We start from the raw sequence: 25,770 nt of genomic DNA, 5'->3' as shown, positions 1-25,770 counted from the left end.
ACTGAGTCTGCCTCAAACTTCTGACTTCCCTCTGCAATAGACTCAATGATCCATCCTGGGTGTACCCTACCTCTTGGCCTATGACAGCTGGTATAGCTTTCAACCCCCACTCAACCTTGAATTGGAAAAGCAGGTAAGAAAATGGCTGGCCTTCTGCTTTGGCTTGTTTTTCTGACCTCTTACGTATCATCTTGGACATCGTCATAGTACGGAGAAATCGAAAGCTTGACGGCATTGCTGTACCTTGTAGCAGATAGTGAATACAGTCACTGTTTGTCATGGATTATTTTTCTGAACTCTCACTCTACCCAACTAATCTTAGGCCTAAGTAATAGGCCTAGCAGCTTTTTGTCATCATCGTTCAAGTTGCGCACCAGTTGTGATGAACCTCATAAGATTAACATCGTGAACTCTGTCAGTGTTGTACACTTGTTTGGTGGTTCAGAGGAAGAATCATGAATTATGCATTAAGGTTAAAATACCTCCACCTCTGGTTTATTCAGCCTGTAGGATGTAGGCCTTCATGCAGGACAAGCTTTGTGCATTCATGTCAAAGCTGAGAAATTACTACTGCTGATAGAAATGTTAACCTGAAGTATTCTTTTGGATTTAAAAGTAAGCTCATGAAAAAACATTTATTCTTTGATACATCAAGAAGTAGTAGGACAAGCCAGTGTCCCCTTATCAGCCTACCTGCCAGCGTGTGAGTGTGGGTGTTTTGAATGGCCTACTGTACAACATGCTCATTCAGGGTAGAGTTATAAAAGTTAGCGGGGGGTGACGAAAGAGAGAGGGCATCGCATGTGGTGAATGCAGGGTGTGTGTTGCAGGGCAGCCGGGGGCACAGGGAAAGAGAACGGGTTTAGGCTGTGGGGAAGGAGGGATGGAGGCAAGCCTTGGTTTCCTGTTCCCCAAATTCCCAGCTCCTGTCTGCAGAGCAGGTACACAAAGCCTCCCTTGAAGGTTTTGGAGACGGGCGGCGGGATGAAACGCAGCCACTGATGGTTAACAGATCTGTCCCCCTGGACTCCCTCCTCCTCCCTTCCCTCCTTTCCCCTCCTTCCCGCACTGCTAGCCAGTGCTGCGTTTGTTTACACTCTCCCAAGCCTTTTTAGCATTTTCTGGCCAGGCCGGTAGACTTGGCTGGACTCCATGCTGCTGATTGCCATATTCCCAGACCAGAAATGTCACTTACCACTTTACTCTCCTTCATCCCCCAGTTAAACCCTTTGTAATCCCCAAGAAGAGTGGAGTCACCCAGGATATAGAAAATTTTTCTCCTGTCCCGGCGGCTCGTCACACTGTGCTACCTAACATCTCTGAGTCCCGGGCCCAGATAGAGGCAGAAACATTTCCAGCCAACTGGAACAGGACATTAACATTCCTACTGGGCCACCACGGCCCCAAGAAAGAAAGAAAAAAACCCAGCAGACTAAAGTGAAGATACCATTAGAGAAAAAAATGTGGCATAAAACAACTATTGTGCGCCTTCTTTTTAGACATAATGTCCCTCTGTATTTTCAGTTGATATCAAAATTGTAAGATTTTTTTCATTCTTACTCCTATTAGACTCTAAATATGGAATTATTGGAAGCTTTTTGGTTATCCTTATCTGAGGTTACTATTACTATTCCAACATTGTAAAAATTATAATGATTAAAAAAACTTGCGTGCTAAATTAGGCAAGGTTCTTCTTGTAACAATATTATAGTATTGCACTATATAGTATACAAGCTTACTGTATAATATATAATACGATGAAATGCTCTGCAGCCTTTTGATGGAATCACAAGCATTGTTTGGAGTGGTCGCCATCGGCATTGTGCTGGAGCTGTACACAATGAGTGTGTAGTGGAGATACTTGGAACAACCTTCATGTTATCATGCAAGTAACCAGTTTGTGAATTGGATTATGTCCACACCTACACTGGCATTTCTTTTGAAAACAGGGATTCTTTGAGACTCTTATTTTGCCTCGTCCACGTACAAACACAGAACTGGAGTTTCTTGTTTCCCACCTAAAATGTCGTGTACGGTTGTACGGAGGGCCAAAGCACATAGAAAACACTATGGTTACTAAAATACCAATGTTCTTGTAGACACCACCTTAATCCCAACAAATATTTAACCTGAAGAACTGTGTCCCAAAACAGAGTATTATTTCCCATTATGAATGTACTCTAAATGCACTTTATTTATTTCTTAAACTATGACAAGATGCCAGTCTTGGGAACAGTTGTCCTTACCATATGTGCTGCACAACCTCAAGTTCTGCATAGTGTATTTAATTCATGCTCATCATGCTACCTACTGCTAGATAAAAGTTAAAACTGTTTGTTGTCCAAACAACTGAAACTGAAACTCCATGAGTCTTTGGGGTGTCCATAATCCGTCTCTTTAGGTTACTACAATATTTTATGGCTACCTGAGTCTGCCCTGATCCAACATGATTTAAACTCATATATAACATGATTGTACAGTAGCTTGTTGTTAATACATTATTATCATTATTACCATTTGGTAATAGTATTCAACTGTATTCTCAAACAACAGTATTTTACTGTAAAACACCCTTATTTTTTAAGTTTGTTGTAGTGAATACAGTGGATTTTATTTGCACACCTAACAAGTTTCAGGGTACATTTAACTATAACTGACCCCTTAAAAATCTAGAACAAATCACGCTTTGAATAAAGACACACACACACACACATGGAAAACCAGAGAAAACTAGTTACCTTTGCAGTGTTTAGTGTTTGAGGACATAAAATAAAATGAACAGGTTTCACCTTTCCTTCATTTCTTCTTAAAGAAGAAATATGTGGGGAGAACGGAAACATCACCCATGACTTATCGAGCAAAAACAAGCCAAGGTGGGACTCGAGGCTGTTTTATTAACAGATGACATCGAGTTTATTAAAATGGCTCAGAGGCTGTTTCTCCTGCCAGACGAGAGGGAGCTTGGCCTCAGTCCGAGACCTAACTGGAGGGAGCTGGCCCAATTAACACCCGCGAGGGAGGTCCATGCAAACACACACTTAACACTACAAAAACTCACACAAATGCACATTCACGTAAATATGCTGCACATGTTCACACACACACACACACACACAGACAGCAAACAGGGAGGTCTAGAGGGGCTGTTAAATAAACCCTCAGGGACCTGGTAGCTCATAGCTCTTGAGTTAGCTTAGAAGTGTTGCACTTGCACACTTACACGCAAGCACGCTCACGGTTGTGGGGGTGGCTTATAAAAAATGGGGGGCCATATAAAATTGTGGCACTCACCTTCAAATGGAATGGTGCAGTGGGCCCAGTAAATACGAGGGAGTGTGTGTGTGTGTTTGACCACAGATGCAGGTGGAGCTGACGTGTGGTTGGGCAGAAAGTGAGCACAGGTCCAACTCTGGGCCTGGCAACGCTGCTTGCTCTCATAGCTACTCAAATACTGCAACCTCGCAGAGGTTATGAGCTGTGGTGTGAGGTTATTTGAAAGTATGCCTGGTGCTGCTGAATTTGCTTAGAGAATGAGTTTCAATACCTGCCAAACTACATCAGTTGTTGTAGAAGTATTTTTGTAGGTGGTACACAGCGGTGAGTTAGGGCTTAGGGTACCAAACGGACATCACTGCGATCACAAGAGAACCTGAGAGCTACATTATAACATGTTTCTACTTCATCCATCTCTTTTCTCAGGAGCTTATCCAATTCAGGATCGCAGGGGGACTGTTGCCTATCCCAACTATCCCAACCATTCATGCTCACATTCACACATAGGATCAATTTAGAATCACCTACTGACCTAACATGCATGCTTTATCCAGAGAGAACCCATGCAGGCACAGGGAGAACATCCAAATTCAACAAAGAAAAGCCGACTACCCAGAAACAGCAGTGCCACACTGCTGTGTGTCATATTAATTAAACATAAGCTGCAGCAACTACTGCTGAGTTATGTGCAACTATGCGAGTCGGCTCAAGTCCGAGTGGGGCAACGATTGCACATCTGTTTACGTCATTCTTTTATGATCGCTGGAACCATGCATTTGTCCTTCAGCTGTACTCCAAGTGTACTTAGAAGCAAAATATAACAGGAAAGACTTCTTATCCATTGTGTCCACAGCTTTCCGTGTCCGCAAGCGAGTATGGTTCCGACCTCGATGTGGGACGCGCGATGAGAGGCTCCATCCACAGTGACTACCACTGTACCTCAATGCTTTATTAAAACAGTCTGGGCTCTGTCAAAACAACCACTTCTGGTAAGATTTCACACAATTTGCAACACTAGAAGCTGGAAAATCCTAATACAATACATGGCTCATCTAGCAGGCGTCTGAATGTGTGTACGCAAATTAACCGTGGCTGACCTCTACGCGGCACAATCCACTCAGCAAGTTCATTTACACCCATGACCAAAGTATTTTGGCCCAATCAGACCCTCTACCAACATACACTAATGGCGTGTCACAGTCTTGATTTACTTGAGAATGCCTCGTCTGCATTGGACAGGCATAGCTGTGGACACCCGGCCCCTTCGGCATTGACACTCCTGGCCGAGATCCCTGGCATCCACAGCTTCCTGATTGCCAGCTGTCCTTGTCCTACTCTGTCTGTCAAATCCCAGTAACTGAGAAATAAACAAACAGTAAACAAAAGGGCCTAGTTTAGCACCATTGCCCGCCACAGCATGACAACAGGTTTGCCACTCTCGCTGCCTGCCAGTGCTAACAGAGCCATGCACTTGAGGAAAATGAGTTGGAAGCTTTTCCCTATCTTCAAAGCACTCACGGAGGCGTTGTAATCAGTGTCAATGGGTTTGATATCCAGCCCCAAGACAAACAGGCAAACCAAGAATGAAGAAAAGCATGATTTAATGTCCCAACAGCATGAACTTCTGCTTCTTAGATTGAGCAGAAACTCCTCACAGCACTGCTGAGGGTAAAAGCTTTGTGTCAAAATGTCTCCAGTTCCCCCCTCTTTCTTATTGTCTCAGCCTGTGGACATCTGCTCGCTACAGACACAAATTCCCCTAAAGTTGAGACACACTAGCCACCAAGAGAACACAGGACTATTAATAGGCTTCCTGCTCGTAAAAGAGATGTGGCTCATGTGGATGTGGATCAGGTTTTTTGGAGGGGAGTTTGATATGCATGTAATACAATATTAGTTCAATTGTGATGCACCGTCAGAGGCCCCACTCTATGAAAATCTGCATGAAATCACTGTCTGGGCAAGGTCGTAAATCACCAATGATGTTGTTTATTATTGCAGTACAGTTTTATGGAGGGCGGGCACTTTGCTGGGACGTCCTGCAGAGGAATGCCCAACACGAGACCTGCAAGGTATTGGTGCCTTTTATTTCTACAAGGATGTGGGTGGGAGTTCACTGAAGATCAGACCTCTTGAGAACTACGTGGTTACTGTTAAGACTGATTAAAGTACTGTGAAACCTACACGTAACAGCCGGGCCATACATCGCCCTGCAAAGGTTGGTAGAACTCGCCAGAAATTAAAGACCTGATAGAGGACTTTAAACCAGATGAGCGACACGAGCCAAACAGACACAATCTGGCTCTTGTTTTTATTCCCGTCTGTTTTGTCCGAGCAGCCAGAATGGCTGGCCGACACTCTCGACACCCACTTTTTCTTTCTCAAAATGTCTGGTCTGGTTGTGTCTGACTATTTCTGCCAGGTCTCAGAACATCGGGAAAACTTATCAAAGAGAACAGACCTCTATTCTGTGAGAGAGCAGCGCTCCGCTCCTCGAAAGAGAAAGCCAGTCGGGACCTCAGACACCACTTAGTCTTTCAGCTGTTCAGAAGTGGGAAAAGCACATTAGAGGTCATTGTGCTGGTGCATTCCGATGGCAGCGCCCCGACTCGCTTTGTCCAGCCTGGCAGACGCACATGCCTCTCCCTGGCCATCACTCCCTCTCCATCTGAAAACATAATTGATCTGGATATTAAACGGGCCATGTGGCTCTAAATAAAATTCCATGCATGCTTAATTCTCCCAACGTGGTTTTGGAGGCCGGACACTTTCTTCCCTGTCCAGGCTAGTGTTACACGCTGGACTGTCTTAGCTGTGACCACCTCATAAAATGAGGCTCATAAATATTTTTCATATGTTATTTAAACTAACTCAGCTCTCTTTGAATTGGAGTGGTTTGATAAGCATAAATTATGCATGGAGGCTCCATTAGACTATTAGGACAGAACTACAGCATTCCAAATATTAGGTTATATTTTGGCCCAGGTTCCGGAGATTCAAACATGCATGATGCATGTTATATATTGTTGAAGCTATCAAGTAAACTTTCTCACAGGAATGAAAAAAAAATCAAATTAAGGAGAAATTCACCCCCATATCAAATGTGCATTTTTTCTGCTGACCTGCCATGTATGCTAGCCATCTAGAGTGTTTTTGTGGCTTGCCCAGTTTTGGAGCAATAGAAATCTTTGACTCTTGTCTTGTGGTGTCTTGAGGCGACAATAAAGCTGCAAACTTTTTTGTCGCCTCCCTACAACAAGAAGTCAGCTAGCTACCTTCAGCTCAGATGAAAGGGACACCCTTAATCTTTACATATTAGGAACTATTTTCTTTCTACCAAAGAACTTTGCAAAAGGAAGCGTGGAACCAGTGACCAGATGCTCTGATAGCATGAGAGGAAAGACAAATTAATGGGATCCTCCTTGACTGAGATGTAATGCTAGCTCGCCTGGATCGTGGATGTGGACTTCTTCCTTCGGCTGGTCCCTTTAGGGGTCGCCACAGCAGATCATCTGCATCCATCTATCTTATCTCTGGCATCCTCCTCTGTCACACCAACCCTCTGCTATCCTCCTTCACTACGGTGGATTGTAGACAAAATACAGACAATAGTTCCCACATTAAGGTGCTAATAACATACCAGGCATGCAAGTAAGACAGTTTATACAGGTTTTCTTCTTATCAGCAGAAAAATATATAACTTGGATTTGGGGTTGAACTGTGCCTTTAACAGAAATGGAACCAAAAACAGTGTAAAGAATGCTTTAAAGTTGTAGTCATTGGGAAGATTAATAAAGGGATGTGATTAGCATGTGTGTGGGTAAAGGGTATGGGCTGTTGTTTGGTCTAGACTTGTAAGAGCTCCAGTTTCTGTTTACTTCCTGGTAGGATTAGTGTCTGAACCCTATGGCATCTGTGTCAATCTGGACACTGGTGGTTAGTCATGGTGGTTGTGGGGGGCAATAATGTTGCTCTTCAAAAAAAAAAAAAGTTAAATTTCATGTTGTAGTTTTAAGGAAAAGGGGACAAAATGTCAGCAACGTGTAACAGTTCACAAATCAGTTTTATTAATTTAAACACAATCAAATAATAATGTCAAAAACATCTGTACACATAATTTGCAGACACGACAATCTTTTGCGTTTTTTTTTCCACAATGAGGCCCATGTAGTGTAAAGTATTTCCAGTTTGCATTTATGATTGCAACATAATTAAAAAAAAGCGTGCTGTATGAATCTATAAAACATTTCCTCTATTTACCTACCATTACCTTGATCTAGCAGCAATATGTAGATACCCCGTGGGGGGGGGGTGGCAGGGTGGGGGAGAAGGGGTACGTCAGAAGAGAGAAGGATTTGAATTGAAATGTAAAAGGACAACAGTGATCATGTGCAAAGGAGGGAAAGAAATTAGAAACAGAACAAGTCGGTTTCTGTTTAAGAAATTCACAGTCGATAGCACATGTCCTGTATGTTCACAAACCTCTCGAAGTTAGTGGCTTTTCTCTCAATGCTAATTATGGTTTCCCCGTCCACAGATGCAGAAGCGCTACGAAAAAGGGCTTCGTGTACTTCAGCTACTTCAAAGAGGGACACAGAATGTATTCTCAAAGTCGAAATAAAAACACTACAGTATACAAAATTACGCTTGCTGTACAAGAGTTGTTATAGTGCTTGTATAAAAGATAATAAAACCTATTCAAGCCTGCTTTTTTGTTTTTTTTCAAACATCAGATTTATTTAAATTTGACATTAAAATGGCTCTCAGAAATTCCCGTCTGCCGTATCCAAAACCCTCGTCAGAATTGTGTTTGCCTTTGAATATATGGGGTCAGGGCTGCAAGCTGGTGAAATGCCATAAGGACACAAGGTTGTGAGCTACCTTCCTGAATAACTAAAGAAAAAAACAAAGTATATTTTCCCTTTGATATATGTGTCCGAGAAGGACGTATAGTAAGAAGAGACCTGTTGTTCTATATAAAGTGTGTGACTGAAGTTTCCTGTAAGGACGAGAAAACATCACAGAGTGAAAAGAAAGGTCCTTGACACTTGACATCCATGCTTTTGGTCTTGACAAAACAATTTATCACAAAATCCCAATATCTACATATTTTGTTTATCGAACATAACTTTAACACATCAACACTTTCAGGCGTCGTCGCACAAGCTTATGTGCGATGGGATGCCTTTTTTTTAAAACTTCAATGAAAAAGCATTGCCATCTTTCAAGAGCATGTACCTAAAATGAATATAGGAAGGAATAGTCCAGTGATTACAAACTTAGACACACACACACACACACACAAAAAAAAGATTTCCTCTGTACATGATTGTCTCAGCATTGTAAATAAAGTTTTTTGTAATTTTCTTAAATTATTAGAAAACCCCCTTTTCTTGTCTCTTCCATAAAAGTCTTCCTCTCGCTGCGGTGGAAATCAATAGTACTTTGTAAAAGGCACGAGTCTTTTATCATCGAGGTACCTTCTCAGTGGCGCGGTGCCACTCACAAAGTGTCTGTTCATAAATAAGAAGCACAGAGCTCCCAGGCCGACGCTTTACAGAGGAGCACTTGCTTTGTCTTTCTGCCCCACAGCGAAGGGGAGGCTACGAACAGAGGAACAGAAATAAAGTGGAGGCGAAGAGCAGACGTGGGGCGAGCCAGAGGGACGCAGAAAAGTCACCACCAGTAGCTGTGGGCCCTGCGGTTCGCTGTAACTGAGTTCTGGGGCGAGGTGAGGCGAAGCGAGGCGAGGCCATCAGTAGCTCTGCTCTCCTCACAGGTGTGAACCCTGACAGAGTCCCGGCACAAACAGGGGGCCGTAAAACACTTTGACAGCTCCAGAAAGCGGCCAATTCACAGTAACCAGGGCAAGCAGCTGCAGCGCCGTAAATTCACCTCGCTCTCTCTCTCTCTCTTTCTCTCTCTCTCCTTCGCTTCGCCGGAAAAAAGAAAGAAAGAAAGAGTTTAGGGTTAAGACGATGTGTGACCGTATGTCAGCACGTTAACCGTGTGCTCAGTCTTCTTTTTTCCGTTCTCCTCTTCTTTTCTTCCTATGTAGTGACAGACAGACGCCAGGCAGCACAGCAGCACGGCTGTTTTTTTTGTTGTTTTTTGTCTTTTTTTCTGAGCTGTGGGGTCCGTGGCAAGCGTGGGATGGGGCTGGAGGGCGAAGGTGAAAGGTTGTGTGGTGTGCCGAAGCGGAGCAGGGGGTACACGTTGGTGGTGCGGTGCTACAAGTACTCCAGGTCTAGAGCATGGTGGAGGGCCATGAGGTCTGAATGGCTGGAGATCCTCCAGAAGGGCATGTTGTGCTGTGGGTGGAAGAAAAAGCATCTTTTTAGTTTTATTAGACACAAAACTCAAAATTCTCAAACTAATTAAAAAATGAACTAAACCGTTTTTTTTTAAATTTATCTTTTTAGCCATTTACATGAATAAAAATGACTTCTATTCCAATCAGGAGAATGCACCTTAGATGAAAGAGTAAAATTGCTAAAAAAGAGATGTTAATGAGCAAAATATTTATCAATCCTTTTAGTTATTTATTAAAAGATGAGTGCATTTGTTTCTTTTCATGATTGCAAATCATATCAATTCATTTTGGAATATGTTATGGACAAAATTATATACTTTTCAGTCAGCCTTTAACAAAGAACACACTATTAGAATTGGATAGACGAATACTTGCAGGCCTTCTAAACTGATTTCTTATTCTTTATACTGCGGTAATATGTTTAGTGAATGAAGCAAGCCTGGTCCACTCACCAGGAAAAGCAATCATATCATTAATGCACCCCACCTACTCCTCTTGCTCCCTTGTGCATAAGTCCGCGCAGCCAAATCGTACATCTGTACCTGTAACTAATTTCTTTGCTGCATCAAAGTGGAGTTTTATACCACCAGACTAATGCACTGACTGTCTTTAACTTGAACAGAAATGAACTCCCCACAGTGTCTTTTGAATGAACCTCCTGCCTGCCAGTGTGTGTTTAGGACAGTGCAAATGAGCTGTTGTTCCCAGGCAAAGGATGGGGGGAGAAACCTGAGTCGCAGAGAATGAAAGGAGCTTGTCAGGTAGAGTCCTCAGCTCCTCAGTGTGTGGAGCCCATTACCCTCCCCTTATCAAAGGTATGGCCTCTCCCAGGCGTATGTTCCGCTTAGGAGAGCCTGCACTGACCCTTAAAAAGCTCTTTTGCTTTTTGTTTTGTAAATTGTCTTTGCTTTTAAGTTTAAAAGCTGGCGATGTTATCTCTGCTGTCTCTCCCAAGCGAAGGCAATAACTGAAGACAGGGATTGTGAATTTTTTCTTTCTTTCTTTCTTTTTTTGTAAGTGAAGGAATGAAGACGGGAGAAGTTTCAGACTTTTGCTTTTGTAGTTCCACGATGTGTCACGTCTGATATGCGCCTCCTGACGGGTGAAATTGTTGTGCTATTTCACCTTCTCTCTGATGTTGACACAGAAACCTTTTACCGCATGGCATGTCGCGGGACTCGAACCACTCAAATGGAGGGAAAAAAAACACCTTATTCTTCCATCAATGTCACTCTCCAACAACTCAAAGCTGAGTAAAAATATTTGCATCTTTTTCCACAATCATCCCTCAAGACCACATTCCCAGGGCGTGTTCGCTTTTCATAACACAGAGCTATTGCTTTACGCTTTTATCCAGGGTAAAGGTTCTTACTTCTCTCTAATAGCTGCCTAATCGCTCGGCGTCGGTCCTCGTGCTTCTGCTCTGTTTATGGAGAAACAGGTGAAGAAGGAGCTGGAGGACTTTCAAAGGGAAACTCAATGTCTTCAGCGTGACACGGGCGGCTCACCATAACTGTCAGGGAAGTATTCTCCTGAGCCGCTGATTAATTTGCTAAAGAGCGTGTTTGCCGTGTGAGTCTCACATGCAGCATTTGCTTTACATCCAAACCTGACAGGAATGCTGAATGCACAAGATCTGGAGCAAGAGCCAACAAGTAACATAAAAAAATGGGGAAGAGAAAAAAAAAAAACAGCGAGACATCAAATTCATCTGAACAGATACTGTCATGCTTCCTGCAAGAGCGTGGGCGGAGGTCGGCAGCGAGCCCTCCTTGATCCATCTCGTGCTAACAGGCTTGTCATTGCAGTAAATATTCTAATTTCATCAACAATGATTTAAGTCGCCTTTATATGCGCTCTATTTACGATGCGCCTTCAACATGCCTGAAAGGGCTTGTCTAGCGTTACACATACAGCATTCACACTGCTCAGAGCACCAAGCAGGAATATATAATTATGCCATCTCTCCCCTCCCCTGCTCTGTAAACCTGAGATGGTGGAGGAAGAGGGCTGATTACACACTACAGACTTTCTCTCTTGTGCTTGGATGCCGTATAAGAGGATAAACAAATGAAAGCAAAGCAAAGACTCTTGAGAAGGAAAGCCGGAGCGTTGATTCCTTTCTTTGGAAAAGTATGGCAGGTATGTTCGGTGTTCCCTCACAATGAACTCCTGACCCTATGAAAACTAATCAGGAGTTCTTTGCTCCACACTTTATGCGGTTCTCATGGATGTTTTCACCATGTAAATATACCCTAAAGACATACAAGTGTGCATGTTGTTTACTTTATCTATTATTCTAAAGCCTCTTACCTTTTTTGAGCCTTGCTCCTCTTCTACCCCATCTCCAACAACAATGTAAACAACTTTCCTCCCAAACCGTTGAATTACTCTCTCAAAGCAGCTCTCCTTCCCTGTGAAGAAGTCGAGGGCAGTTTCTTAGTAAAGCATTACGTGGATGCAAAAAAGATATGCAGGCACACACACGCTCAAAGTTGATTTAGGAGCCGAGGGTGACAAGAGCCACTTTAAAACACCAAATTTACAAAGAAGGGAAGAGTGTAAACAGTGGGTTCAGGAAGGAGATGTGATAAGATTGTCCCCCAGATAAAGACAATCTTAAAAGCATTAACTTTGCCCCTCTCCTCTTTAAATCTAGAACAAACAGGCAAATCAGTCCTGCTACAGGGTCTTGTTTTGAAGACCACTGTGCTCCACTGTGACTCTTTCTCTCCCTGAACTCTTCACTGATGGGTCTGATATTGACGCAAGAGTGAAACTTGATGTTTATTTTGCATTTAAAACAGTAAAAAAAAAAAGAAAGAAAGAAAAAGGGGAAAGTGAGGAGATAAAAGCAGGAGGAGGAGGAAGAGGACGGGGCCCTGTTGCGCTGGAATGACATAAATGTGCAGAAGTGGTTTCATATGCAGAGATTGAGCAGGAGAGGCCTGAAGAGGCCCAGCGCAGGCCAAGCTCCAAGAAAATAATCCTAGGCTGATTGGGACTACTCCTTCACACAAGAACATCAACCCTCTCCAGTGACTCAATCTCCCACCCCGTCCGTGCCTCAGTCCTGTCACTTTAGTAGCATGTATGTTTTAACTGGTTTTATCTCACCGGGGTTAAAATAAATGAATAAACAAATAGACATTTGTGTCTCAAAGACACATAAAACATAAAACAAACAAGCTAATTCAGAAATTACACATCAAATGCAGTCTTTACCTATTTTGGTTGCACTATAAATATTCTCGATAGGAAAGACAATTCCCAATCCGTAGAGCAGGACCTTAGCCAGGGCAGGGATGAGCTGCGTGGTGGTCACCAAGATATTCACACAGTTTGACCTGCAGTGACAAAGACAGAGGAGCAGAAAAAGAGGTGACATCATTCAAAATCACTCCGTGGGAGGACAAAAGAAAACACAGTGTGCAGAAAATAAAGACACTGCAATGAATCAGTTCTTTAAATAGTGTCCTGCGATGAAGGATTGCGTTTCAGCTCCTTTTTCAAGTCGGATCTCTTAGCACACGTATTTTTCTAAACGAGCAGATAAAGACTGTCTAAAAAAGACAAATGCACAGCGTTGCTGTTTTTCTAATAATGTGGGAGTATGGGCTACTCCACACCACATACAAATTTATATATGTGCGGTATGGGACCGTGTAAAATTTTCCTCACTGGAGTCCTACCTTGAGTGGATTAATGTTAGTGCTTTCAGTGCCAGTGTTAACCAGGAGTCCGTCAAGGCTTCAATTTCTGCTCGCAATTGCAACCAGGCTTCCCTTTTGGCCGGGCCCAGCAGACCTGAAATGCAGGGTAACATTGTTTAGGTTGGACGGGCCCCCCGAATACCAGCGAAGTTTTCAAAATTTACCCTGACCAAGTGGTGGGGGCATGTGTGCTTTTAGAACGCACGCACCAACATGAGCGTGCCCTCACACAAACACGCACATAATGAGGGAACGTACATCTGCAAAGTCATTTCTACCCAAAAAATCAGTACAGGGCAGCGCTGCTTGCCGGGGATTACCTCCAACGTTATTTTTGTAGGTGGTGTAAATTTCTTTTACTCGTCTGTAGCGGAAGGCCAGCTTTCTCATCCAGTCCACGCCTCCCCGTACGCCTGTGGCCAGACATAGGTTGGCGCTGGTAGCTGCTGCATGGAAACCATCAGCGCTGAAGTTATACGTGCTAAAATAAGGGCAGAGAAAGAATGTGTTAGCACAAGCCTGTTTCACTGTTCGTGGAGGCCGAGCATATGATGCATTTCTTGTTGACTAACTATGAATCACTGCTGTACCTTAGATCCTGGCCGTTGTCGTCAGAGGACACATCGTCGATGTGCACCTGGTCACATTCCTAAAATACACAAAACAATCACTTAACTGTGTAATGCGGGACGCTTCCTTTATATTCCCAGTCTTTTTTGCGCTCCCTGTAGACATTCAGCCTCCCCATTTCCTTTTGAATCAGCTCTTCCCCTTTTTGATTTACTATGCAGCAGCTCAAAGGTCTAAATAAAAATAAACTGTACCATCAGCCTGAAAGACATCTAAAGATGTGGACACTCCTGCACATAACCAATAAGCCTCAATCAAGAAACTGTAAACACTCGCCAGGTTTCCTCCTCTATGTATAAGATTACAGTTGAACACATATATATATACACTCTACATAGCAGAAGGACTAGAGCTAGCTAATACAAGCATCTTGGCACTAATGGTTTGTGCATGTGTATGTGTCTCTGTGTGCGTCCATCTCCAAACATATGCGCACACTCCTGTTCCCCTTTGGGGGTGCCTGGCTCCTCTTGGAAAGGTAGCGGGATTCTGCAGCTCTGCACTGATTCTACCAGTACACAGTAACACAATCCAGACTTTCTGGTAAATGTAACCTACTAGAAAAATTGAACCTGATGCTAACCGCCAATGAAATTATGACCTCTGATTGCTGCTGCGCCACACACCAACACAGCCCCGGGGCTAGTGAGCCAGCCAACCGGTAAAAGAGCGCAGGAGAAAGCAGACTAAAATAAAAAAAATCTGTTATTAGTTTTCCATTTACGGGAGCCCTCTAGTGCCTCCCCCTTCCTGCTGTCTTTCCACCCCATCAGTGGCGAAAGGTGAGGGAGTCCTGGCTTGGCATCTAGATAAGCACATGACATGTGGGGAAAAGAAAAACAAAGTAGCTCAGCTGCTATTTTTTTTCTTTAATGTTGTGTGGTTAGCAATTTTGCCATAAGGAGGTTCAGCATTAGCCTAGATAAGAGGAAAAAGGTTTGAAATTCATGTTATGTTACTTCTAAATTTGTTTCAGTCAGTTTTAATCCAGTGTGAATAACAGAGAGAGCACTTGATCGCTCCATGATTTAGTTTGTCTTCTCATTTTTTTAGGAAGGCTAAAGATTTTAAAGTGGTTACGCAACTGCCAAAAAAGTTTGTCTCACCTGTTTAAAGTTATGTTAATAATTTCTCAAGAAAACTGAAACACGAGGAGGTGAATTCCTCTGGTCTCAAATATGAAAAATCCCTCAAAAATTTTTGAGCTTTTTAATTAAGTTTCATCCGGCTGTTAAGACACCAAAACACAGAAAGGACTTCCTTGTTTTAAGTCAGTCTAACTGAGGCCAAATGCTGACGTTATTACATTCCTCCCTAATGCTAGAGCAGGGTAAGGATAAGGGCTTTGGACCGTAAACCTTTTTTATTTTACTGGTTCCCATCTGAACAAATTTTTCATCTCCCTGGATTTGTGGAGAGAGGGAGGGAAGAACGACGTGAAGAAAAACTCAAACCAGCTGTTCTTTAACAGAATTAAAATCTTGACCCCCCAACCCCAGCTCTAATGCAGCCATTCTCTCGCCAAGCCTCTCCCAGCAAGCCCCGAGATCCAAAGAGGAAAAGACTTTGACCCCGTGACCCCTCTCCCCTCCTCTCTGGGGCTCTGGCACCCCGATAAGGGGGTGGAAGGGTAGAGAGGTGGAGATGGAGAAGAGAAACGGGTAAAGGCTGGGGGATAGAGCCCAAAGTGACCTCACATGGAGTGAGTTTGAAGCAATGTGTTTCAGAAGATGAACTGCCAACTGACATGGGGTGCAAGTGGGGACTTGTTGCTCTGTCGGCCTAATCTGTTTCCAGACACTCGCTGGCAGATCTTTAATAGTTGAAGAACTCGACAATTTGTCCCAGCTTGAGGGTCTGTTGCCAAAAAACTTGTAGATAATTTGTGTTCACAAATAATCCCCAAATTTTCCTGAGAATAGCTCTCAACCCAGGCATATTGTTGCACGTAATTCCTTAAGTAGTAGAGGCGTGTGTGCTTGTTTCAGAAAACAAAAACAGCATCCTGGGTTAAGCACCTCATTAAGCTTCCTTTTAAAGACCTCCCATTTTGACGTAAGTGACTGGAATGCTACTGTTGTCTAGTAATGATCTGCTTAGAAGCAGACACAATAGGCTGACGAGCAGCTTCTGCCACTAATTTCTCTAATTTGGTTACAAAATTATATCCCAAATTATATCCCACTTTATTGAGCCTTGTTTAAAACAGCTCCCCATATTCTTCACTCGTAATGTTTTCTTTCAGAGTATGACAGCGAGCGTGTATCAAAGCATATCTGAGAGCATTGTTAGCACGTTAATAATGGAGCTATTTTAGGTCGTACAAGCGATACTTCACTATGGCATGAAGCACATTAATATGTCTCTGTAATTAGGCCTAACTGGAGCCATTATACCTGCTGCCTGATTACGAATGATTTTTCATGGATGGGTCCAAATATTTAAACCTAATAAACACATCAAACCCCAACAAATGTAAAGTGTTAAATATTCGAAGGGGCCAAGAAAAATACAGGGTTTTGGAGTTTAAATGTCTGCACCGTTTCAACTTCATTGTTTCTGAAATGTTTACATAGTTTTTTGATTATGTTACAATGCTTTATTAATAGATGAAAAGGCTTTTGGAAATCCAGACAGAATTTTTTGGTGTGTGTGTGTGCATTGTGGGTTGCTGGATGAATGAGAAGACTCAACTCAACAATTACGTTTCCCAGCTGGGGCTGGCATAAACCTCTGCACTGGCTCCCTGGGAAAGCTAATAGAGGAGGTTGCTGCGGGTAATGTCGTACAGTAACTCTTACACATACTCATTAGGAGCCACTTCTGAAGGCCTCATAAACACCACAGGGCCATGAACAGAGCAGGTCGAAGAGGACAGAACGAAGGAAACACTAGCAGGCTGTGGATTTTACAATAGTTTGTGGAAATTCAGTCAAAAGAGGGCAAATAAAAAATGTATTTAATCACACGACCATAATAATTTATGACTTATATATTGCCACATTATGAAGGAGCAGTTTATTTGCAGTCGTGCAGGACTTCATAAAGATAATAAATTATAGGGTCTTGAAGTTATTTTGTTTGTATAATCCTAACTATAGACTGACAGGCTTTTATGACGGTGGCACATTGAGGGGCAGTCAGAATTTCTTAGAACTTTTTGAACACCTCTTTTCCACTGAATCCCCCGTTCTTCCCTCACCAAGCAAACAGTGGTCTTTCTAAAACCTACAATCACTGCTAACTTACACCAGATGTTCCTACTGTACTAAGAAGTGAAGACCCTCCACCAGAAGCAATTGCAATTGCTCCTTATGCAAACACCAAGACTTTCTGTGAAATTCATCAGCGGCGTTCTTTTCTTTTATCAGAGTTCATTCAGCTACCGAGCAGTTTTTATCTGTACAGGAAAGAAAAAAACACAAACTAAAAAAAAGAAAAGAATTGAAGACAGGATGCTTCCATCTCGGCATCATTCACTCTCTCTTCCTTTTTCTGTCTGTCTTTCCACTAGTCTGCTGAAAACCTTTCACTGGGGAGGAAGTTATCAGAGCCCTCTTTGTTCCCTTGGCATCTGTCATTAAGCAATCAGCGATGACGGCATGAGTCTTCCTGTAGCCCTGGATCGAGCTCAGAGTGGTGACTGCAGCAGTCAGAGGTAGGGAGAAGAAAGACGGGGTAACTCTGCAATGCATGCTACCAAAACACAGAAAGGTCCATGTTTACTCCCTCTTTGACCATTACCCCCCATGAAGGTCTAGGTCACTGCCACACAATAGTGTCCACTTTTTAGATCCAAGCCGCCCCCTCTCTCCCCCTATCTCATCTTCTCTGTCAGGTGAGCTGTGTGTTTTGGCCACCCACCCCACCCCACACCATAGTGTGAGCGATAACAGCCATCATCGCGAAATTCCCTGTGACCCTACAGGCTAATGCCATGTGAAAAAGGCTCATCCATGGTTCGCAGGTTCTCAATGCTGCCACTCTGCCGGTAGAGGCTGTCACCCCCCCACCCCCAGTGGTCTGTGACCCCCAGCAACTTCCTTCTCTGTTCCCACCAAAGGCACCCCTGTCTAGGGGGGTGAGGAGGGTGCAGATGGGAGGGGGGCCTGTGATTATCTGGGGGTCAAACACAGGATGTGGGTAACAAAGGGAGAGTTCTTCAAACCCACTTCATTCCAATCCACAATCTGTGCTTGAACAGTCATGGAATTCAAACAGCAGTGCCAAACAAAGCACAGGTAAGTCTATGCTGGTTTAAAAAAAATCCAACAACCAGGAAAGGGGGCACAGAGGGAAACAAACTGCATTTTAACAAAGTGTTTTCTAGAGCTCTGTATCTTAAAGTTAGAAAAGAAAGAAAGAAAAAAAAAGCACACCCCACAGGTAGGCAACAAAAAGTATAAATTAGTTCTGTGTGATAGATGAGCTGCTCCTCATTATTTCTTATTTTTGGCACTTCACATCCAAACCGCACCTCAAGGAGAACAACATTAAATGCCATATCAAATCTCAGTCATTTCAGCATTTTCCCCCAGCAATGAACAAATCCGGAGTGGAGGAGTTTATCCCTGCCGAGTGGTCTGTTGTTTGGACAAATCTGTGCACGTTCCTATCTCTTCCTACACAAATCACGTTGTGCAGGTGTTGCATCTTTCTTTTTAACGCAAGACCAGAAATCTCCTGTAAAATTTCCTCATTTGTCACAAGACAGTAATGTTATATTTTCCATGAACCCTCAACCCTTAGTGGGGTATGAATCAGCTGTTTGAGGATAGTGGAGGATTGGGTTGATGTGGACTTCTGTGGAGCATAGATTGACAGGATGGCTTTGAAACCACCACTTTCTGTTTGTAGTCCTCCCAAAACACACCATCAACCCCGCCTTGAAACCTGATGGAGTTATGTCTGAGTGCAGGATCAGTGGCCAAGCAAATGATTAAAATAACCACATCACTGTGCGCAGACCCAAAGAAGCCCATCTGACAAAATATACCACATATAAAAATGTTGTAGTTTGGTTTCGGCAGCATGGTGAAAGTTAATAAATGTTAAAAAAAAAGAAAGAAAAGAAAGTTGTAATTTCTGGTTTCCAAGCTTTTTACTGGTGCAGATCTTCACAGATTTATGTGCTATTATAATGGTGTCTAACTGACATAAATTCATGAAATTTAAAACATGAATAATTTTCAAAATACTTTATGATAGTGTTGTGTTTTTGATTTCCCATGAATATACAAATAATCACTAATTCTGCTGTAGTGCTAATTGGTAACTGATCAAGTGCATGACTTAATTTTGTGATTCAATGAAAATCACAGCTAGCATCACAGCCCTGCTTTCCCAGGAATAAAATCACCAAGAAATAAACTATCACTAAAAACACAATAAAGCTACCAGTCATATAGAATTGCAAGTACAGGACTGTATTTCTAAAGTGGGACATAAAACCAACAGAAAGGCTCCACAATAAGAGGCTCTGGAGGGCCATTTCAGCCAGTAGGAAAAGGTAACCGTGTGTTTCACAGCATCTCTCATTAACAGGCAGCCCCTGGGTGAAAGTGACAGAGGAGTTTTCAACCCTGTGACTGCAGGCTGGGAGCTATAAAAGGTAGTCAGCTTACAGTGTTACAGGATTGTTACACAGGCATGTGTGTGTGAATGTCAGCATTTGATTATACACTTACGTACAGTATGCATGCGTTTCCATATGCGTGTGGGTATAGCTCCATGTGTTTAGAGTGTCTGAGTGTGCGCTGCACACAGCACAGAGGCATCAGTGGACTAATTTAAAATGTTCCCACCTTTAGAGACCTCTCCCCCTCTCTTGCCCTGTGAGTGGTTTGCCCCCATGGCCTTTATTCTCCAGACAGGGAGGGTTGTTTTCTCACCCAAGGAGGCGGGAGACGGCAGCCCCCGTACCCCACTGAGAGGGGAACACAGGGGGCTCGGCCAGCGAGAAAGAGGCCCCTGGTTCCCACATACTGCTCAGCATTAGAGTTCGGCCTAGAGCAGCACACCTACAGTAAACTCACACCCCGAGCCACAGCAGAGCTGTCAGTCTTCTCTATGCGCTCAGCCTCAGTGGACTTCATTATACACATCACTTCAGACCATCAATTAACTCCACATGCAATCCCCTGCCACAAAGGCATTCAGTGAGCAAATCTGCTATATTTCAAAAATGGGGTATATGAACAAAAATCATAACAGGTTTTGTATTGTCAGAGTATGATACTCAAAAAAAACAAAAAATCCCTCACCATTACATTGTATTAGAGATATTGTTACTAACTGATTACAACCAGTATTTGTTTTGTTTTACAAATTGTAATAAAGTAAGCATTTGCTTATTTCTGTAAATACTGAAATACAATTTTTCTAACCAGAAGAAAAAAAATGAATAGAGCTGAGATCGCCTCAGTATGGCTTATTCTATACTGAGCATTTTTGATGATAGAAAACAGATCGTACTGTTAATACAATCATGCACCCTTCCTTTATAATAGAGCTTAATAACAAATGGCTTGTGTGGGACAATCGATTGAGAGAATTGCGCGTGCAAGTTGGGAAGGGAGGTCTTTTAGTGAAACTTCAGTATTTCTGGGACTCATCTAACAAACAGTGAACAAAAACATGAGAGTGCTGATCCAGAAAAAAATGGTTGGAGGAAAAAGGGCGAGGGAGAGAGAGAGAGACATAAGGGGGAAACTGATCCCTGTTGACCCCTTCGGCATGCCCTCTTTCTTTTTATGACTTTCCCCTGAATCGTCACTCACCAGCTCTATCAACACAGTCCAGCCTCTATTCACACACAGATATACACACACACTAACACGCATTATACGCTGTGGCCTGTGGCATGTGGCCTCTGCAGACTCAGTACAATATTATGCTTAATTGTGGTTTTTAGATGTCCTATAAAGCAGCCTAATGTTTAAAAAATGTTGAATCTAATTTTAAAAAAAGAAACCATATTTAAATTAAAGCAATTAGGAATTATACACACTGAAATTTTATTGAGCTCCTATTTAATATCCTCGTGCAGTGGCTGTCAGAACGACAGTGTTAAGACTTAGATGGACCACTCACACACCGTCAGGCCACTAACTCTGCACCTGTGTTTCTGCACAGCCTCTGGGGTCTCCCTTTATGGCTTAGACCAAATTAGATGGACCATATGCATTTCTGCACATGCTTAAATACATAACTGCTGCTGGCTGTGGTATTTATAGTTGGACTCTACTTGGCTCTATCTGAGATGCAGGACCGTAAATCAGCAGAGAGGAAATACAACTGGTTAGGCATTGCTGAGACCTGGCACTTAACACTCACACTGGCCCTGCTCAGCTTAAGAGGAGAGATCAATATGCCTTCAAGAGAATGTCACTCCTCCTCTGGTATGATTGTTAGTGACAATCACTGCAGAATCTGCAGAGACATCTTTACACTGGACACTGTAAAAAGCATCCCTACATAAGCATACTACACCAGTTAAAGCTGAAAAAATTGAGTCCTTAAAGCCTAAACACAAAATCAAATAATACTGTTGCTGAGACAGAGCAGAAGAAATGTGTGTGCTGGAGTTTTGAAGTAGACTGAGCTGCCAATTCAGCTGTGAACACTTTCAAAGCACATGAAAGGATCAAAACACGGGACAGATGTTGAGCAAAACCACATTTAAGCATTGTCACAAAGTGCCATTTTTTTCAAATGATTGGGGCACATCTATTAAATAAAGTGCAGCTAGAACAGCTTCTACATGGCCAGGGCATAAGGAAATATTTAACCAGCCAATTGTAGCCAATTAACTTTGATCACGATGACTGCACTTGGAATCTCAGTCGCTTGTCTGTTTGGGGGAGTATGCATATTTTCTTTCTCTGTCTCCCATGTTTTTTGCTCGTTCTTGGGCTTGCTTCATGTAGCACAGCCGAACATGGTGGTGAGTAATGAGACTTGGCAGGCCGGCCACAGATCTCTTCACACTTAAGTATCAAACAAAACATTTCCTCTCCTGTGAGGTCAGCATAAAGCAGGACTCTGAGGAAAAGAGCAGGGCCGGTGGGATCAGATTCACCGGGAGAAAAACGTTGAGGCGTGGACAAAAAAACTGTGGATATAAAAAATGCGATAAATTTGTGGACAGTTGCTAGTAAGTTGGGTTTGACATTTGAATCTGCACAGAGGGTATGCTTCATACCCATGCATGAAGTGTGCGTCACATTTGTCGAAACAAATGTGACACACATTTTTCTCCACGCCTGATCCTTCTATTCCTGTGCCCCAGGGGAAGATTTTACACTAACTGTACATGAATCAGGGGGGCAAGGGAGGGGAGGTGGCGGGGATTTCATGCTGTGACGGAGGGGTCTGTGGTGTGGTGTAGGTGGACAGCGACACCAAGCACACAGCATGACACACAGACAGAGCAGCCACAGAAACACTAGAGCCTGACAAATTGGACTAGCTGCCATGGGAGTGGGAAGACAGTGGAGGTGGGGGGCAGGGCTGGTGACCCAGGAGACTGACAGCGCATGTAAAATTCATGCCATCGCTTATGGGATAGATTACTAAGAGATTAGTAAAAGAGGCTCTACGCTACGTAGCAGTTGCTTCTTTTACTAAAAAATTCTCACACCCCAGCACATCCACTCCTCTGGCCACTAAAATCATCAGAACGTAAACAGAAGGCAATTGTGCAGAAACAAAACATACCAGAGTAAAACACACACAAACGGACTCACCTCTAAGTCGTTAAAGAATAAGTGCGTGTCGGCCAAGTTGAAGATCATTTCTTCCATCCTAAGGCCTAACGATACAGATGTTGGCGGGTCCTAAAGAAAACAGACAAAACTAATTAAATCAAACCACATCATTCTGAATCGCAAGTGTGTGTGTGTGTATACTGTATGTTTGAAGAAGCAGATGAAGCAATGCAGAACAGTAAATAATGAAGTTCCCTGCAAGTCTGTCAATTAACACAGAAATCCCTTTAAATTCTACAGCAAGGTATTCCCATAATAGAAGACATTAGGCGCACCTGAAAGTTTCAGCCTCTGTTTACGACCCTCTGAAAGGGACCAGAATAGTCATCAGAAATGCCACAGACAGACAGAATGAACGGAGTAAAACCATGCCTCTTCTTGGGAGGGGCAGTTAAATGGAAGAGCCGGGGTCACAGCCTCATCGTAAATAGCCCATTCTCCACATAGTTGTCCTGATGCATCATCTGATTGCTCTCTACATGATAAAATACGATTCCCTGTAAAGTTTCTTTAGTTATCTGACAGTCACTCTGTGTGTTCAAAATTAAAACTGCAAAATAATACAACCATTATATCAATCCCTATATCGGGCACAACTACAAATTCCTCCTTAAATCGTGATCTCTGTCAGTAATGTGACACGTGCTGCAATGGTGATATGGCTGCACTGTCTGTAAGATAATACCAAGAGAGGAGTGAACAACACTGTAAATAGTTAATGAGCCTGTGACAATGTGTGCAGTTTTCCTTTTAAAAAGTTAACGTATAGGCAAAATGTCATCAGTGGATTCTCACATGAACATCTAAAAAATTACAAACCCTAATGACTGTAATTGTAATGACACTTCTCATGATTATAAAATTGTCCATTGTTTGTTGTTGTTTTAGTTTTGGGGTTTCATATATATTAATATTACTATTAATTAACTAACTTGAGAGATATGTTTACATTCTTTTTTTGTGCTTGTTTGTTTTCATAGATATTGAATGCCTTTTATTTTAAGTCTCAAATCAGCAAAATGTCCTCAGCAAGCAAAGGACGAAGTCAAGACAAAAGCTTCCTGTGGAGGAGGAGGTTTTCCTGCAGCTGGGTGAGACCTGTATTAGAGACAAGCCAGGCAGGACCAGAAGCAGGGATTACAGAGTTAAACCACCTAAAGACACACCTGAGCTTTCCAGTGATTAGCTGTCACACCCCACAATGCTTATGTTTTCTCTAAAATGACAGAGTACAAACCACACAAGTAGAGCTCAATCCCCACTTCTAGAGGCTTTCTCCTTCCTCTCAACCTCCCAGTTTGAATCAATCTTTCAGTAAGAATTCATCAAAAATAATTAGCCTCCCACATGAAAATGGCTACCAGCTCCCTCTTCCCAACCTCTGGCACTGTTAGGTGATTCACTCTTATGGACTGGTTTGGTGGGAAAAGGCTGCCTTTTCTGCACAAGTGAATCCTTTCCAATTAAATCTAAACAATCAGTCAGTGAGGGAGTTAAGAATACAAGCAGGCCAGAAGGCCAAAGTGCTGCTGCTGTCACTGCTCCAGCACCACCTGTCCTGAGATGTCAGTGCCTTTAGGGGGACGCCAAGCCTCCCCCTCCACCCTCAAGCCCCTTACCAATAACAACCCCCATCCCCACCCACTTTAAGCTCTAGCTCTGGCCAGCCCAGTACCAGCACAGCTGGCCTTAGCCATCAGCTTTATGGGGGTGAGCTGCCTTGATGCCAATTAAAAGAGCTGATAAGAACAGCAGTGTGTTTATGTGTATGAGGGAGAGAGAGAGAGGGAGAGAAAAAAAAAGTCAGAGAGAGCGCGGGTGGGAGGTCACAGTGAGTGAGCGAAAGTGTGGATGTGCACTCACTCAGATACACATCTATTTATAGCAAGTTTAGAGCAGCTAGGAGGGAAAACTGTTTTGTATCTTTTTTGTTTATGCCTGGCATCAATGAAAGCCAGAAAGGAGGAGAAGGGGGTGGAATGGTTGTGTTGGTTGTTAGTCTTAACTTTCTTTTCTAAGGGAGTTTATAGATCTGTATTTCAGATAAGGGCATGGCAGAGGGACAAAAAAAATGGGTTACAAAGTGAGTAAAATGGGCAGAGAGGAAGAAAAACAGAGAACAAATGAAAAAATCCAGAGTGAGTGGCTCTAGTTAGCTGTCGCATCCTATACGAGCTCTGATGGAACGGGCCATTATGGAGTTTCAGAGGAGCACACTGGAGACCCTATGTGTGATTATGTGTGTGCATGGTGCAAGAGACCCTCATGACGGAGCCACAGCTCCCTAAGCTTTAGCTCTCTCTTTACGCAGCAGGCAGGGCTGGGAATAAAGTAAATAAACAGTAAAGGGTCGTGGGGCAGCCCTCTTTCACCCCCAAAACAAAACACTACCCCCATCAAACACCCCCTCATACCAGAACAAAGGCACAGAGCATGGGCCGCAGACGCTAAGCTCTCTGACATAGGAGGAGTAATATGTCATTTTCAACTTGCCAAAACATGTGGTGATTTAAAAAAAAAACCCCACTGCTCTAAAACAAATAAAATAAAATGCATATCAGTTTATGAATTTCATATTGAAGTAAGTTTTTATATCTAGAAGGGGAAAAACAGACAGGATGATGTGCTTTAAAGGAACCTATGACCTCAATATAACCATGAGAAAAGCATTCTGGCTTATTTCCCAAATTATTTGTTTTGAAGGTTTAAATTTAGAGAAGCAATTTACATGAAACAACAAATAGAAAAGCCTGGAAAAGTAAACTCTCCATTTCATGAGCGCACAAAGTTACATGGGATAGAAATGACCTTTTGCTATAATAATAAAAATATAATAATAAAAATATATGTTTGTTAATACATATATATTTGTTGAGTCTTAATTAAGCCAGGTTTGGCAGAATTTCTAAGCTCTAGTTTGAGTTCTGGCTGGGCTGTATTTAGTGGACTCACTCTCCTGCCAGGGTCTCCAGGGAGATCCCTGCCTGAAAAGGATGGATTGAGAAGCACTTAATTAAACTAACAATGTGGCATTTCTGAAGGAGAAAAGAACACTCAAGATGTGTCAATAGAC

The 25,770-nt window shown here is 42.8% G+C and overlaps 1 protein-coding gene and 1 long non-coding RNA gene across 7 annotated transcripts in view; one reads left to right on the top strand and one right to left on the bottom strand.

Moving 5' to 3' along the window:
- The first annotated feature begins 1 nt into the window (after nucleotide 1).
- On the top strand, nucleotides 2-7,940 carry LOC120442046. Its single transcript, XR_005614487.1, has 4 exons — nucleotides 2-133; nucleotides 4,127-4,262; nucleotides 5,275-5,345; nucleotides 7,811-7,940. It is a non-coding gene; the product is annotated as an uncharacterized LOC120442046 (long non-coding RNA).
- Nucleotides 7,324-25,770, bottom strand: part of eya1 (EYA transcriptional coactivator and phosphatase 1) — a 63,323-nt gene continuing 44,876 nt past the window's right edge. For all 6 annotated transcript variants that reach the window (XM_031750072.2, XM_039617777.1, XM_039617779.1 and 3 more), the window contains 7 exons: nucleotides 22,677-22,766; nucleotides 13,890-13,948; nucleotides 13,620-13,780; nucleotides 13,279-13,393; nucleotides 12,812-12,933; nucleotides 11,900-12,000; nucleotides 7,324-9,584 (listed from right to left, as the gene is read on the bottom strand). In XM_031750072.2, the coding sequence (XP_031605932.1) occupies nucleotides 9,504-9,584; nucleotides 11,900-12,000; nucleotides 12,812-12,933; nucleotides 13,279-13,393; nucleotides 13,620-13,780; nucleotides 13,890-13,948; nucleotides 22,677-22,766 (729 nt within the window). In that variant the 3' untranslated portion in view covers nucleotides 7,324-9,503. The remainder of the gene's footprint in view (nucleotides 9,585-11,899; nucleotides 12,001-12,811; nucleotides 12,934-13,278; nucleotides 13,394-13,619; nucleotides 13,781-13,889; nucleotides 13,949-22,676; nucleotides 22,767-25,770) is intronic.

The sequence above is a fragment of the Oreochromis aureus genome, linkage group 9 (assembly GCF_013358895.1).
Source record: "Oreochromis aureus strain Israel breed Guangdong linkage group 9, ZZ_aureus, whole genome shotgun sequence".
NCBI classification, from domain to species: Eukaryota; Metazoa; Chordata; class Actinopteri; order Cichliformes; family Cichlidae; genus Oreochromis; species Oreochromis aureus.
The sequence above is the reverse complement of the archived record's forward strand: the minus strand, read 5'-3'. Positions and strand labels throughout refer to the sequence as shown.